Here is a 15,565-nt window from a genome sequence, read left to right on the forward strand (position 1 = left end):
TCTTTATGTAGTGTTGTGTTGTCTCTCTTGTTGTGATGTGTGTTTTGTCCTATATATATATTGTATTTTTACATTTTTAATCCCAAGCCCCCGTCCTTTCAGGAGGCATTTAGCCTTTTGTTAGGCCGTCATTGTAAATAATAATTTGTTCTTAACTGACTTGCCTTTTAAATAAAGGTTAAATAAATAAATGGGCCAGCATCCCTGTTGCACGCTTTCAAGGTCTCGTGGAGTCCATACCCCGACAAAGTGAGGCTGTTCTGAGGGCAAAAGGGGGTGCAGCTCAAAATTAGGAAAGTATTCCTAATGGTTGGTACACTCAGTGTATATACCATGTGAATACACACTTTTTTAGCACTATGTAATGTAGCATGGGTAGCCTGGCTGACGCGACTGACACAGTGAGAGAGAACTGTGACACACTGGTCTGGAAAGGAGCCCGTTGTTAGTGCAGTATTCATACAGAAGTTGTCTGTTCACCCTGTTATCATCCAGAAGGTGAGGTCAGTACAGGTGCATCAAAGCTGGGACAGAGAGACTGAAAAACAGCTTCTATCCCAAAGCCATCAGACTGTTAAATAGCCATCAATATCTGGCTTCCACCTGGTTACGCAACCCTGCACCTTAGAGGCTGCTGCCCCATAAACATAGACTCGAAATCCCTGGCCACTTTAATAATGGAACACTAGTCACTTTAATAATGTTTAAATACTCTTTACATACTGCTTTACTAATTTCAACTGTATATACTGTATTCTATTATACTGTATTTTAGTTTATGCCACTCTGACATTGCTCATCCTAATATTTATATATTCTTTAATTCCATTCTTTTAGGATGTGTGTATTGTGTGTATTGTTGTGAATTGTTAGATTTTACTGCACTGTTGGAGCTAGAAACACAAGCATTTCGCTACACATGCAATACCATCTGCTAAACTTTTGTATGTGACAAATCAAATCTGATTTGATTTGAGCTTTGATTGGTTCTCTCAAAGTTTTTTGTCCATGGCAGCGCTCGGGGGCTGTATGTGTCTGTCCATGTTGGTGTTTAAGTGTAAAAGAGACAGAGGAGAACCGATCGGTAAGGATCTACTAATCTTGCTCACAACATCCTGGAGCCTTTCCAGACTCTGAAGTCAGGAAGACTTTGAGTTAAGGGTCAGCCAGGCTATAATATGGACCAAATTATTACCAAGCTCTCATTGGGATATATATTGGGGGATTTGGGGTGTCAACCTCATTTCCTGGAGGGCCTTTGGGTCTGCAGGTTTCACTCCACAAGACAGAAATGGTCAAACCCAGAGAATTCACTGCAATTTTGCGCCACACAATGGTCACACATGCATATTCATCAGACGTTCTCACTTTCAAGAATAAGATCTTAAGGCAACAGCCGCTGGATATCAAATGTGAGCCAAGATTTGTTGAACAAAGGTCTCTCTATCTTAACTTCCTTTGGTTGATTCTCTCCCTCTCTGTTGAATGAAGATCATAGTTGCGGCCTGCCCCAACCCTGTAGCTCACGGCTTGTGGACATTCAGAAAAAAGCACATTGAGAATGTGATTACAGATCTAAAGCCATTTAAGGCTACATGTACCCAACCTCCCAAAAAATCCTTACCTCAGAACACCTCTCCAGGTGACTATCCCATTAAAAGTGAAGAAAAAGTTGCACTCTGTGTCTGCATTGATCATGACTTCATTCACGGGACAATCAAGCAGGGTCATGTTTCGGCGTAGGAGACCTTCATCAGAGCCTTGAGTAGGAACCTGTCATGAGGCACCTAAAGCTTCAGAGGAGCACATGCAAATAGCGACTGCTGGTGTTGGTTTCACAGACGAGGCCACAGTACAGCATCGGAGGGGGTTCAAACTTCAAACCTCAAACCACACCTCAGCCGGTGTCAAGGTAGAGGGTTGACATCCTACCCATAAAGCCCTCTGAGAGGGGTTGTAAAAGTCAGCAGTACTGGGTTTCCTAAAGGTTGGTGGGATGTTAGATCAAGGTGGTTATGGAGGCTCGTTTGAGAAATGTATCCCTCCCTCTGCGGTTGTGTTTTGGTCCATTCCGCTTTGAGGCGGTGCCAATGTGGTGTGGTCGCCCTGATGCCTGACCGTACGGTCCTGCCACCATCTCATATGGGGTATGATCCATTACTAACAGGTGTGTGTGTGTGCGTGTGTGTCTGCGTGTGTGTTCGTGCGCATGCACGTCTGTTTGTGGCAGCCATATAGAACATCATATCACACATCACAAAGACCCAAGGTGAAAGGAAAGAAAGTCCTGTGTTGTAGTATGTTATTCTAGCACTTCATGACCATATCCCTCAGGTTCTCACCTTGTGTCCGTGCCAACCCACCTTTCCTCCAAATCCCAGTGTATCCCTTGGTCTCCTCTCATTGGTCAAGCTACGGAGGCAAGAGGCTAGCAGACACAATAAAAGGGAAGAGTTTTGTTGTTGAAATCACCAAATGCAGGGAATGGAGTGAACAGCAAACCATTTAATTTAAAGGTAAGCACAGAGTGCTTCATTTGAGGTCACTTTGTATGTGAGGTAACTTTTTTGTTTAGGCCAGTCCTCAGAATTGTTCATGAACTTATAGCTACTTGTTACTAAATGTGATTTACTACCTTCATCTATGTTTATTCTCTCTCTCTCCACTTCTCAGATCAATGCGCACACAAAGCCGCTGACATGCCCTCTCTTCGTTTGCTCGCCATTCTCACAACCCTGCTAGCGGTAGTCTTGATGGCGACCCAGTCGTCCGCAACCAGAACAACCCGCAGACCAAAGCCTCAGAATACCAAGAAGCCCCCTCGCGGAGGTGGTACCGGAGGAGGGGGAGGAGGTGGCGACCAGCCGGCCCGTCTGGGCTTCAGGCAGACCACCACCACCATGGCCCCCTCCAGTAGCCTGGGCACCGACGAGACCACAGAGGATACCATGACGGACGCCTACTCCCTGTCCCCCACTGACAGCACCACCTACGCAGGCGACGCCTACCCCACAGAGTTCCACACAGACTCCATGGGGCTCCCTGGAGCCGGCATGGGAAACTACACCCTGGACTACAGCCACTGCTACTTAAACGTCTGCGAGTGCTGCCCGCCTGAAAATGGCCCCGTGGGGCCCCCAGGGGAGAGGGGGCCCCCAGGGCCTGGAGCGGAGAGGGGTCTTCCAGGTAGACTAAAGAATATAAATTGGCGGCTTCCCGGGTGGCGCAGTGGTTAAGGGAGCTATACTGCAGCGCCAATTGTGCGTCGCATGGGGCGATGCACAATTGGCCTAGCGTCGTCCGGGTTAGGGAGGGCTTGGCCGGTAGGGATGTCCTTGTCTCATCGCGCACCAGCGACTCCTGTGGCGGGCCGGGCGCAGTGCGTGCTAACCAAAGTTGCCAGGTGCACGGTGTTTCCTCCGGCGTCCTTCCTTCCTTCCTCCGGCTGGCTTCTGGGTTGGATGCGCGCTGTGTTAAGAAGCTTGGTTGGGTTGTGTATCGGAGTGACCTCAAATGAAGCACTCTGTGCTTACCTTTAAATGTCTTTCAACCTTCGTCTCTCCCGAGACCGTACGGGAGTTGTAGCGATGAGACAAGATAGTAGCTACTAAAACAATTGGATACCATGAAATTAGGGAGAAAAAAAAGGGTAAAAAAAGAAAAAGAAAAAAAATAATATAAATTGTGTCGATTTTAGTACAGAGTATACAAAGGGATCGTGACTGTACTGGATAGTGACCATAACTCGTAGTCTGTGTTTGGTGTGCTTGCATACAGTATGTTGTGTGTGTGTATGGAGGCTCATTAGAGAAATGTATCCCTCCCTCTGCGGTTGTGTTTTGGTCCCTTCCGCTTTGAGGCGGCTCCTCATATCCTTAATAGCTCCTCATATCCCCAAACCCCCTACCTCTGCTCTTCCCTCCTTCCCCCTGTCTTCTTTCAGGTGTACCTGGAGAGAAAGGTGATGTGGGACTCATGGGACCTCCTGGACTGGATGGTATGCCTGGAGCTACTGGACTTGAAGGAGATAAAGGTTAGCTTGCCAACTCTCAAATACAACTTTTAAAGGACCCCCACAGAGGCCACTGTTTTGACGTCATTTCCTGACCTAGAGAGGAAATGCCCATTTTGGTTTCACCTCCGAAAAATGAGGAAGGCTATTTATACATATTCATGAATTAGGTGTGGGAATTTCCACGTGGAGATGATAAAAATCAAAGATGGCAATGACAGCTGTCAGTGTAGCTAGCTAGCATGCTTACCTTATCTAGCTAGTCATCTGTCTAACCTTATTTTGCTAGCTAGCCATCTTGCTAACCTTATCTCGTTAGCTAATGTTATCTCCATAGTTTTGGCATCTTCCAAAGAGACGCCTCACAAGTCCTCAACTGGCAGCTTCATTAAATAGTACCTGCAAAACACCAATCTCAACATCAACAGTGAAGAGGTGACTCCGGAATGCTGGCCTTCTAGGCAGAGTTCAACTGTCCAGTGTCTGTGTTCTTTCGCCCATCTTAATATTTAATTTTATTGGCAAGTCTGAGATATGGCGTTTTCTATGCAACTCTGCCTAGAAGGCCATCATCCTGGAGACGCCTCTTCACTGTTGACGTTGAGACTGGTGTTTTGCGGGTACTATTTAATGATGCTGCCAGATGAGGACTTGTGAGGCGTCTGTTTCTCAAACTAGACACTCTAATGTAATTGTCCTCTTGCTCAGTTGTGCACCGGGGCCTCCTACTCCTCTTTCTATTCTGGTTGGAGCCAGTTTGCGCTGTTCTGTGAAAGGAGTAGTACACAGCGTTATAAGAGATCTTCCGTTTCACAAAGTGGGCAGTTCAGATTTGTCACTTCAAGCCCAAATATATCATACTCTGACTAAAAGAAAGGATGACTTATTGACTTAAATCGTTGTTCAACATCATGGGTAAGCTCTGGTCATCGTCTTTCAAGCTAAAAAAAGTGGTGTAGGTGTTTAAAGAATGTAATCTTGGTTTCTACATTTATTGCCCAAAGCGTTAGCTACTATGCTATCTGTTATCTCGTTATTGAACACGTCGCTTTCTGGTGCTGAATTCAACAAATCTGTAACTTTGATCTAAAATGGAGCATTAATGCTGGGGACTGATATCTATACCCACACGTTTAAGATACCAATCCTTTTCTCTTTCTATTTGATAGGTGACAAAGGCGATCAAGGAGACACGGGGATGCCTGGTGCTCCAGGGATACTTGGGAAAGAGGGACCGAAAGGTATACAATGTTCGCTAGGTGTCATCAGAGTAATGTGTGGAGGCAGAGTAGCTCTAGTATAATGCTATTGCTAGAAGACCACACTCTATTAGGGGAGAACAGTCATCTTATTAGACTGAATGTCAACTGTTGTTTCACTATCAAATACTTTCTTGCTACAGTAAGTGACTAATTTCATTCTCACAGGTGACTTGGGCCCCAAAGGAGAAAAAGGAGAAACAGGCCTCCCTGGCTTGAAAGGAGACCTGGGAGAAAGGGGAAAGCCTGGGTGGAATGGGACCCAGGGCGAGAAGGGTGACCTGGGTAAAATAGGCCCTGCAGGTCCCTCCGGGCTGACTGGCCCAATGGGACAGAATGGCCAAAAGGGAGAAATGGGGGAGTGTCCAACTGGCGAGAAGGGAAAGAAAGGGGAGGCGGGCTTGCCTGGCCCCCCTGGGCCGAGGGGGTTGGTGGGACCCCCGGGAGTAAATGGAACCAATGGTCTACCAGGGCCTGTAGGTCTGAGGGGTCAGCTAGGCTCCCCAGGAGGGAAAGGGGAGGCAGGGGGGCGGGGGCCCCCAGGCTTGAGGGGCATGCCTGGGCCTAAAGGAGAGAAAGGCCCCAAGGGCCCACGAGGTGTGCGGGGTCCCAAGGGCCCGCAGGGGGAGACCGCAGAGCAGATACGATCTGCCTTCAGCGTGGGCCTCTTCCCCAGCAAGTCCTTCCCCCCTCCAGGCCTTCCCGTCAAGTTCGACAAGGTCCTCTACAACGAAGAGGAACACTGGGACCCAATGCTCAGCAAGTTCAATTGCACCCACCCTGGGGTCTACGTGTTCTCCTACCACATCACCGTGCGCAACCGGCCCCTGCGTGCCGCACTGGTGATTAACGGCGTGAAGAAGCTGCGGACGCGTGACTCCTTGTACGGTCAGGACATCGACCAGGCGTCCAACCTGGCTCTGCTGCGTCTGGCATCAGGGGACCAGGTATGGCTGGAGACGCTGAGGGACTGGAACGGAGTCTACTCCAGCAGCGAAGACGACAGCACCTTCACCGGCTTTCTGCTCTATGCCGACCCCAAGGCCTGACCTACGACCTCGCCTGTGAACCCGGCTTGACCTCTTCATCCCCTCCAAACGCTTTGCACCACTCGGCTAAATCATCTCTGTCAATATTGCTATTGCTACTGCTGCTAACTATGCTTCTGCCTATTGCTATCACAACAATCTGACCAAATGCTTGCTGTAATTTGGATGGGAAAGGCTGTAACACTTTATACAACGCTTACGCGCTCTGACAATGCAATAAAACACTGCTAATGCTTTAAATGAATATTGTGTGTGTTTATAGATTTGAACATATCTAGACTTTACTGATCTTAGCCTTAGATTCAATCAGATCAAGCGTTAACCCGGCGATAGCCAACACCCGCGTAGCTGATGTTTTGGATGTGTCGGACATGTAGCTGGGTCGGAGCTGTCAAGTCGGTGAGCAGCTGCTCTTAATAATTGTCACAAAGCCACACCTGTCCAACTCGCATTAGAAGTTCAGAGTGAGAAAGTGTAGTCTATACATAAATAATGTCGCAAAATCATAAAACAAAAATAACGAGGATTTCTATTAGCCTAATCGAGGTGCAGAGTACATCTCACATTCCAGTGTTTGAACTTGTAAACAAGGCTGCATGGAATTTCTCCTAATGCGTCTCCATGCAGCCAATGGCAATGTCCGCTTTAGGTTTAACTTCAGGAGCTACTTGTGGATATGGCAGCTCTAACGCAGTTCCACCTCCGACACTGCAAAAAACAACCGTTATGCGGATGTCGGCCAAAGCAGATCTGATTGAATAGAAACTGATTAGGGACAGTTTCACCCATTACTACTTGAATGTGCTCCTCACAGTAATGAGCCTTCATCATTGTTGTGTCATAGACATACAGCTCCAAGGTCTGGGAGTGATGGTGGTTGATGTGTGAATGCATTATGTATTACAGCCTACTAATGTACTGGTAGTATATGGTCACCACCAAAATATGTCTGACTGAAATGTACATTTTATTTCCACTAGAGGGCACTGGGATATCACAGTTTGAAGAGGAGGGCTGAATGAGGATCATATTGATTGTACAGTATCATGTAAAAAAAATCATGTTTAAATACATGAAAATAATGTTGAAATTCCTGAAAAGGAATATCAACAGCACAAACACACACACATGCAATACGTATTTGTGTTACACTATCCAAGCAGCAATAGCCAGATAGAATTAGAAATCTAAATAAAGCAGGTTTGTTTTTACTTAAGCAATAATGCACGAGGGGATGTGGTATATGGCCAATATACCACGGCTAAGGGCTGTTCTTGGGCACGATGCAAGGCAGAATCTATGACCAGTCTATGACCTCCCTATAACTACATGATGTCATCTTCTTGGAGTTGGATGGAGGGAAAGCAGACTATTTGTTTATGAGATTAATTATTTAAAAAGGCATTTTAAAAAAAGCTAAACAGAATAAATAATAAAGAATAAAATATCATTCAGAATAACTTCATTTCTATTTCAAGTTTTTTTGTTTCGAATACCTAAACTGGTGTATGATATAATTAAAAAAAAATAATAATAATACATTTAATTTGTAAAGTGCTTTTAATTACAGTGTTATCTCAAAGCTCTACATAGGCAAAAAATAATGAACAAATAAATTACAACAAAAACTATAAAAACATCATACATTTAGTACCAAGGCAGGAAAAAGCAATAGTAGGCTAAGTGCTAAAATGACTTTCCAGATTAGGACTATAAGAAAGGCAGTTTGTAGAAATGTGTTTTAAGGCTCATTTTAAAAGTTCTGATTGATGGAATGGTCTCCGATGGTCAGGGAGAGCATTCCATAGGCCGAGGAGGAAGGCAGTAGAATGCCCAGTCCCCAATAGTACAGAGATGTGTCTTCGGGACTTGAAGCAGTGGTGAATTCCTGGAGCGGAGAGTGCAAGGTGGCTTTTTGATAAAAAATTAGGTTACTGTTGTAGGTGGGAATCAATCCATTCAAGGCTTTAAACAAGAGGAGGAGGATTTTAAAGTCAATCATATAGTTGACCAGTAGCTAGTGGAGTTCAGCAAAGAAGGGAGTGATGTGGGATGACTTTTTGGTCCTGGTTAGGACTCTAGCAGCACTATTCTGGAGAAGTTGTAGCCTCTGAAGTGATTTGGCTGGAAGGCCCCCAAACAGAGCGTTGCCGTAGTTGATCCGAGAGAAGATGAAGGCGTGGACGAGTTTCTCTGCATCTGGATGGGAGAGCGATGGTTTGACCTGGGCGATGTTTTTTAGATTGAAAAAATATGTTTTGCAGTTATGTTTTATGTGGGCATCAAATGACAAAGCAGGATCAAACTTGACTCACAGGTTGGAGATGACAGAGGACATATGGATGGCTTGACAGTCAATTGTAGGGCAGATGTTTCTAGCACTGGTGACCAGCTTGGGTGTCCCAATAAGCATAGCCTCAGTCGTGTTGCTATTGGAGGAAGTTCTCTTTCATCCATGCCCTGATGTCATCTAGGCAGCTGCCAACTTTTGATAGGGCTGAGATGGTGTCCAGTTTGGTGTTAATATATACTTGGGTATCGTCATCGTAGCGGTGGAAGTTATAGTTATAGTTTCTGAGGATTTGGCCGAGAGGGAGCATCTAGAATAGGTCACAGCTCTGACCCCTGTGGGACACCGCATGTGACTGTAGACTCCTCCGACCTGGACTCTCCAATGGGAATGTATCGCTTCCTGTTGGAGAGGTAGGAGGAGCACTGCGGTGTGCTCTCTGAGACACGGCAGGAGGAGGCTGTGGTCAATGGTGTCAAAGGCAGCACTGAGATTTAAGAGGAGGAGGCTGTGGTCAATGGTGTCAAAGGCAGCACTGAGATTTAAGAGGAGGAGGAAAGGTGATCTCAAATCCAAAGCCATCAGTAGGTCGCTGGTAACGTGCACCAGAGCTGTTTCAGTGCTGTGCAATGGCCGGAAACCAGACTGGAAAACTTTGTACAGCTGTTTGAAGGTGGTTTCTCCGGTACTTTTGATAGGAAGGGGAGGTTGGAGATGGGCCTGTAGTTGGATAGGATGTCATGGCCAAAGTTGAGTTTCCTCAGTAAGGTACCTCCCCAGGCAGCAGGGACTTGTTGATGAGGGTGGTGACAAACTGAAGCAGGTTAGATGAGCAGGTTTTGAGTAAGGATGTAGGGATAGGGTCAAGGGAGCAAGTGGTGGCCTTCATTTTAAAGATGATTGACTGCACAGCAAGCGATTACACTGCTCAGATGAGGCTGAAAGAGGGCATGAGATTGCAGAGTTGAGAAGGCGGTTGATGGTTGAGAACAAGGTTCTAGGATTATCTTTGATCTTGTCAAGCGTGGTGGAGTAGAAGGCTGGTTGTGCTTAAGGAGGCATAGTAGCTTGCTTGGTGGTCTTTGTGGGCCAGTAGATGGGCAGTGAGGCCATCCTTCCTCCAACGCATCTCAAGCTTACGGCCAAGAGTCTTCTTTCAGCGCAGTTCATCAGTGAACCAGGGTGAAGTGTTGTGAGGTTACTTTCATGTTTGTTCGGGAGCAGTGATATTTAGAGTAGTAGTCAGAATGCTGTTATACAGGTTTACCATGTCGTCGTGGGAAAGCTTACTGCAGTCAGACTCAAAGTGGGCTAGATGTGTTCCAGGAAGAGGGATGGGTTCATAATGGTCTCTTTGGGCTCTGGAGAGGAGTTGGAGCACTCAGACAGTATAATAAACCGGGATTTGCCGGACCAGGCAATGTTTTTCATCTCCTCAATTGTCCAGTGTTGGTGATCCTACTAGAGCCGCTTCTTATTGTTTTTAGCTGATAGGAGTGGAAACCGGTGTGGTCGTTTGCTGCAGTAGCCCATCCGTGACAAGAACCAACGAGTTGTGTGTTCCGAGATGCCGCTCTGCACACCACTGTTGTACTGTGCTGTTATTTGCCTGTTTGTGGCCCGCCTATTAGCTTGCAAGACTCTTGCCATTTTCCTTCGAAATCTCATCAATGTGATTTTATCGCCCACAGGACTTGGACGCTGACTGGATGCGTTTTGTTTGTCGCAACATTCTCTGCAAACCCTAGACCCTGTTGTGTGTGAAAAGCCCAGGAGGCCGAGCATTTCTGAGATACGCACGCTTTTGCCCATTCTAACGTTCAATCGAACAGTAACTGAATACCTCGATGCCTGTCTGCCTGGTATAAATAGCAAGCCATGGCCATGTGACACACTTTCTGTAGGAGCTAACCATTTTCATGAAAGGGGTGGTGTACCTAATAAACTGAGGGTATACTAGAGTGAGCTATGTCAAGTATAGAAATAAATATGCGGTGTGTAGCTTTTGGACGAGAGTCCAGAATAAAAATATACACTAAGTATACAAAACATTAAGAACACCTGCTCTTTCCATGACACAGACTGATCAGGCGAATCCAGTTGAAAGGCGATCAGGCGATCCCTTATTGATGTCACTTGTTAAATCCACTTCAATAAGTGTAGATGAAAGAGGGGAGACAAGTTAAAGAAGGATTTTTAATTGAGACAATTGAGACATGAACTGTGTATGTGTGCCATTCAGAGGGTAAATGGGCAAGACAAAAAATGTAAGTGCCTTTGAACGGGTATGGTAGTAGGAGCTAGGCGCACCGGTTTGTGTCAAGAACTGCAACACTGCAGAGTTTTTCATGCTCAACAGTTTCAAGTCAAATCAAATCAAATTGTATTTGGAAAAACAAAAGGGGGAGGGAGGGGGTCAATGCAAATAGTTCACGTGGCCAATTGAATAAATGTTCTTCAGTCTTATGGCTTGGGGGTAGAAGCTGTTAAGGAACCTTTTTGGACCTAGACTTGGCGCTCCGGTACCGTTTGCCATACGGTAGCAGAGAGAACAGTCTATGACTTGGGTGACTGGAGTCTTTGACAATTTTTTGGCCTTTCCTCTGACACCGCCTTGTAAATAGGTCCTGGATGGCAGGAAGCCTGGCCCCAGTGATGCGCTGGGCTCTACCCACTACCCTCTGTAGTGTCTTACGGTCGGATGCTGAGCAGTTGCCATACCAGGCGGTGATGCAACCTGTGTTTGGACCATGATAGTTTGTTGGTGATGGGGACACCAAGGAACTTGAAACTCTCGACCCGCTCCACTAAAGTCCCATCAATGTGAATGGGGGTGTATTCGGTCCTCCTTTTCTTGTAGTCCACAACCATCTCCTTTATTTTGATCACATTTAGAGAGAGGTTGTTTTTCCTGGCACAACACTGCCAGGTCTCTGACCTTCTCCCTACAGGCTGTCTCATCGTTGTCAGTGATCAGGCCTACCACCGTTATGTCGTCAGCAAACTTCATGATGGTGTTGGACTCGTGCTTGGCCACGCAGTCGTGGGTGAACTGGATGTACAGGAGGGGACTAAGCACGCACCCATGAGGGGCCAACGTGTTGAGGATCAGCATGGCAGATGTGTTGTTGCCTACCCTCACCACCTGGGGGCGGCCCGTCAGGAAATCCAGGATTCAGTTGCAGATGGAGGTGTTTAGTCCCAGGATCGTTAGCTTAGTGATGAGAGCATCGGCTTTCAGCCCAACAGGCTCCAAGACAGCTTCTACCCCCAAGCCATAAGACTGCTAAATAGTTGTGTAAATGGTTACATGGACCACTAGGGGTCAATGTTTTTTAACTATTGTGTGCTATACTAAATAAATGTTCATTGGACCTGACGATTCTGATCATTGAACAACTTAAAAAGGATATTATCGAGATAGCAACCTCAGTTGAAAATTCACAGAATGCTCTACGAGACGAGCTTAATGACCCTATTAAACTGGATGATCTCATTAAGAGTAACGCTGACCTTCAGACTAAGATTACGAGCGAACTGAAGGAGAGGAAAATCAAGAAGTATAAACGCAATTTGGAAGATAAGAACAACGGACTAATATATCTCTGGCGAGACTCTGAGCATAAGAAACCAAAAAAACAGAAGAGACAAGCCGATTTACCTGTCCTACCGTGAGTCAAGGAGGAGATGGAGCCATTAACCCAGTCGAGGTACCTGAGAACTCTGAGAGAACCACATTTAGAGCAAAAAGTTAATTTGTACCTCCCCCCCCAAATGTAATGCATCCATAGAAACCTTCTGTAGGATTGTTGAAAATGATGTAGGTTACTTACTGAAAGACAAACAGAAACACAAATCCTACTATAGTCTGAGTAGAGACGAGAGAATGGCTCTTAAGGACTTAAAGTCAGATCCTTCGTTCGATTATCATAAAAAAATGTGACAATGCAGGAGGAATTTGTGTACAAAACAAATGTGACTATTTGAATGAATGTCGCCGACAACTATCTAATGGTGACTTCTATCGCAAACTGAATTGTGACCCAGCTCTGGAATTCCAGCAAAATATCTCATCCACAGTGGAATGCTGTGTGGAATCAGGACAAATCACTAAAACAGAAGTTGAATTTCTATGTGTGAAATTTCCCAAGATACCAACTTTCTATAACGTCCCTAAATTACACAAACAAGTGTCTCCTTCTCCAGGAAGACCCATTGTAGCAGCCATCGACTCTGTGACATCCGATATTTGTACATTTGTGGATTACCACATTAAACGGATGGTTGAGAATCTCCCATCTTATGTCAAAGACATTAGTCACATGATCTCATTGATAGAGGGCTTAGGAAGGATCCCAGAGGGCACCCTGCTGGCCACTGTTGATGTGGAGAGCTTGTACACAAACATCCCACGCACTGGAGGCTTGCAGACACTGCATCACTTCCTTCAGCAGAGAGACTCTACCCTTGCTCCATCCAATGATCGAGTCTTACAACTCACTGAACTGGTATTATCCCATAACTACTTTGTCTTTGAGTCAGACTTTTTCCTTCAAATTCGGGGTGTAGCCATTGGCTCCCCCCTATGCGAACCTGAATGTGGGACAATTTGAAGAAGAATTCCTTTTTAAAACAGAGACACACCCTTTACAGTCTAAAATACTTATATGGAAGAGATACATAGATGATGTCTTTGTGCTCTGGGAAGGAAGTCAGCAGGAACTAAATTCATTCCAAACTCTACTAAACGAGAGCTCTGAATACCTCAAATTTATGATGCAGACCGACGAAAGATCGTACTTTTTGGAGAAATGTCCTCTGGTCTGATGAAACAAAAATAGAACCGTTTCACCATAATGACCATCATCATGTTTGGAGGAAAAAGGGGGAGGCTTGGAAGCCGAAGAACACTATTCCAACTGTGAAGCACGGGGGTGGCAGCATCATGTAGCTTTGCTGCAGGAGGGACTGGTGCACTTCACAAAATAGATGGCATCATGAGGAGGAAAATTACGTGGATATATTGAAGCAACATCTCAAGACATCAGTCAGGAAGTTAAAGCTTGGTCACAAATGGGTCTTCCAAATGGACAATGACCCCAAGCATACTTCCAAAGTTGTGGCAAAATGGCTTAAGGACAACAAAGTCAAGGTATTGGAGCGGCCATCACATAGCCCTGGGCAGAACTGAAAAAGTGTTTGCGAGCAAGGAGGCCTACAAACCTGACTCAGTTACACCAGCTCCGTCAGGAGGAATGGGCCAAAATTCACCCAACTTATTGTGGGAAGCTTGTGGAAGGCTACACGAAACGTGTAGGCAATGCTACCAAATACTAATTGAGTGTATGTAAACTTCTGACCCACTGGGAATGTGATGAAAGAAATAAAAGCTGAAATAAATTATTCTCTCTACTATTATTCTAACATTTCACATTCTTAAAATAAAGTGGTGATCCTAACTGACCTAGACAGGGAATTTTTACTAGGATTAAATATCAGGAATTGTGAAAAACTGAGTTTAAATGTATTTGGCTAAGGTGTATGTAAACTTCCAACTTCAACTGTATATACACACTCACACACACACTACACTGACACGCTCACACAAAACCCACACACATTCACATACTGTACTTACACTACGTACACACACACATAGCACACACACACGTTTAACTCATCATATGCTGTGGCTACTCTGCTATTTATTCTTACTATTATTATCTATTGTGGTTCCTAGTCACTTTATCATGCATTTATGTACATATCTATCTCAAACACCTTGTAACCATGCACATGAATCTGGTCATCCCTGAATACAATTTAATTGTTGTGTATTTTATTCCTTTTATGTTACACATTATTTATTTATTTATTTATTTAAGCAAGCAAGCAAGCATTTCACGGTGTAGTCTACACCATTTGTATTCGGTGCTTGTGACAAATATAATACCATATTATTTTATTTAAAATAAATTTGACACTTAGTAACAATGTTTACTGGGATTAACACCTAAACCGCGAAGTGGGTGACTGACTGGAAAACAACTGTCACTGCAGGATTAGATGGAAAAAAAATCCGGTCATTGTTTACAATCTGTGTCAAATACTTTCTATTTTAAAACCTTCTGGAACTATGTAAACAGTCCCGTTAAACAGGCGTGCTAATCAGAGGAAAAGAGGACCCATATCATAACCAGCAAACAAAATAGAAAACAGTAACTTTTATCAATTGCAATCAATGAGCACTTGACGATCCATTATTTTCCCTGCATATTTTTTTGTAGTAGGTTTAAGGCTATTCCTAAAATTATTTTTAAATGCTTCGTTCAGGGGGTTTCCATGTTGCATTGGACGTTCAGCACTGTCCACACTCAACACAAATATAGAAGTGACTATGAATTTCACACAATGATATATTAAAAAGAAAACAGTGTTATTGTTTGAAACATTTTTGTCTCCTGCACACCTGTTTTGTTGCACCTACTGACCTGGGCAATTAAAATAATGAATGTGATCCTCCATGTATTTTTTAAAAATGTTCTGCGTTTGTGAAAATAGAAACCGATACGATGCCAAATAAATGGTAACTTGGACCGTTTAAAATAAAAAAAACTTCACTCTGCTTGTTGCGAGAAAGACTTTCACATGATACATAGCCTATTTTTTTCCACTGAGGTAATAATTTGACGCAGGTAGACTTTGCTCATCGTGTTATTGATATACGTTGCAGAATGACAGCACACATTTACCCAAACGGGTGTAAAACAAACTACAATCTCGCTTTCCTGACCATTTTTATTTGTTGTAAATAATCTCTTCAAGTGGTTGTCTTCATCTACAATGATCTGTTCTTCTCAAGGTATCTTCTCTTGCCAGTATTCTCTGTGAATGACTGTGAATGAGAAGCGCCTAAACTTAATTTGTAAAATTATTATTTAAAAAAATAAAAGAA

General features: G+C 44.5%; 1 protein-coding gene across 1 annotated transcript; it reads left to right on the forward strand.

Moving 5' to 3' along the window:
* Positions 1-2,179: 2,179 nt before the first annotated feature.
* otol1a (otolin 1a) lies at positions 2,180-6,599 on the forward strand. Its single transcript, XM_024436433.2, has 4 exons — positions 2,180-3,186; positions 3,944-4,033; positions 5,182-5,253; positions 5,440-6,599. Exons 1-4 carry the CDS (start codon positions 2,700-2,702, stop codon positions 6,318-6,320), a joined length of 1,530 nt encoding a protein of 509 aa, XP_024292201.1. The 5' UTR covers positions 2,180-2,699; the 3' UTR covers positions 6,321-6,599.
* The last annotated feature ends 8,966 nt before the right edge of the window (positions 6,600-15,565 follow it).

This window comes from Oncorhynchus tshawytscha, linkage group LG10, assembly GCF_018296145.1.
Source record: "Oncorhynchus tshawytscha isolate Ot180627B linkage group LG10, Otsh_v2.0, whole genome shotgun sequence".
NCBI classification, from domain to species: Eukaryota; Metazoa; Chordata; class Actinopteri; order Salmoniformes; family Salmonidae; genus Oncorhynchus; species Oncorhynchus tshawytscha.

Excerpts from the sequence above, each read along its gene's own strand:
- otol1a (XM_024436433.2), top strand. The coding sequence starts at position 2,700 with ATGCCCTCTCTTCGTTTGCTCGCCATTCTCACAACCCTGCTAGCGGTA. Across the intron at positions 3,187-3,943 it reads AGCGGAGAGGGGTCTTCCAG|GTGTACCTGGAGAGAAAGGT; the intron begins GTAGACTAAAGA and ends GTCTTCTTTCAG. Across the intron at positions 4,034-5,181 it reads TGGACTTGAAGGAGATAAAG|GTGACAAAGGCGATCAAGGA; the intron begins GTTAGCTTGCCA and ends TCTATTTGATAG.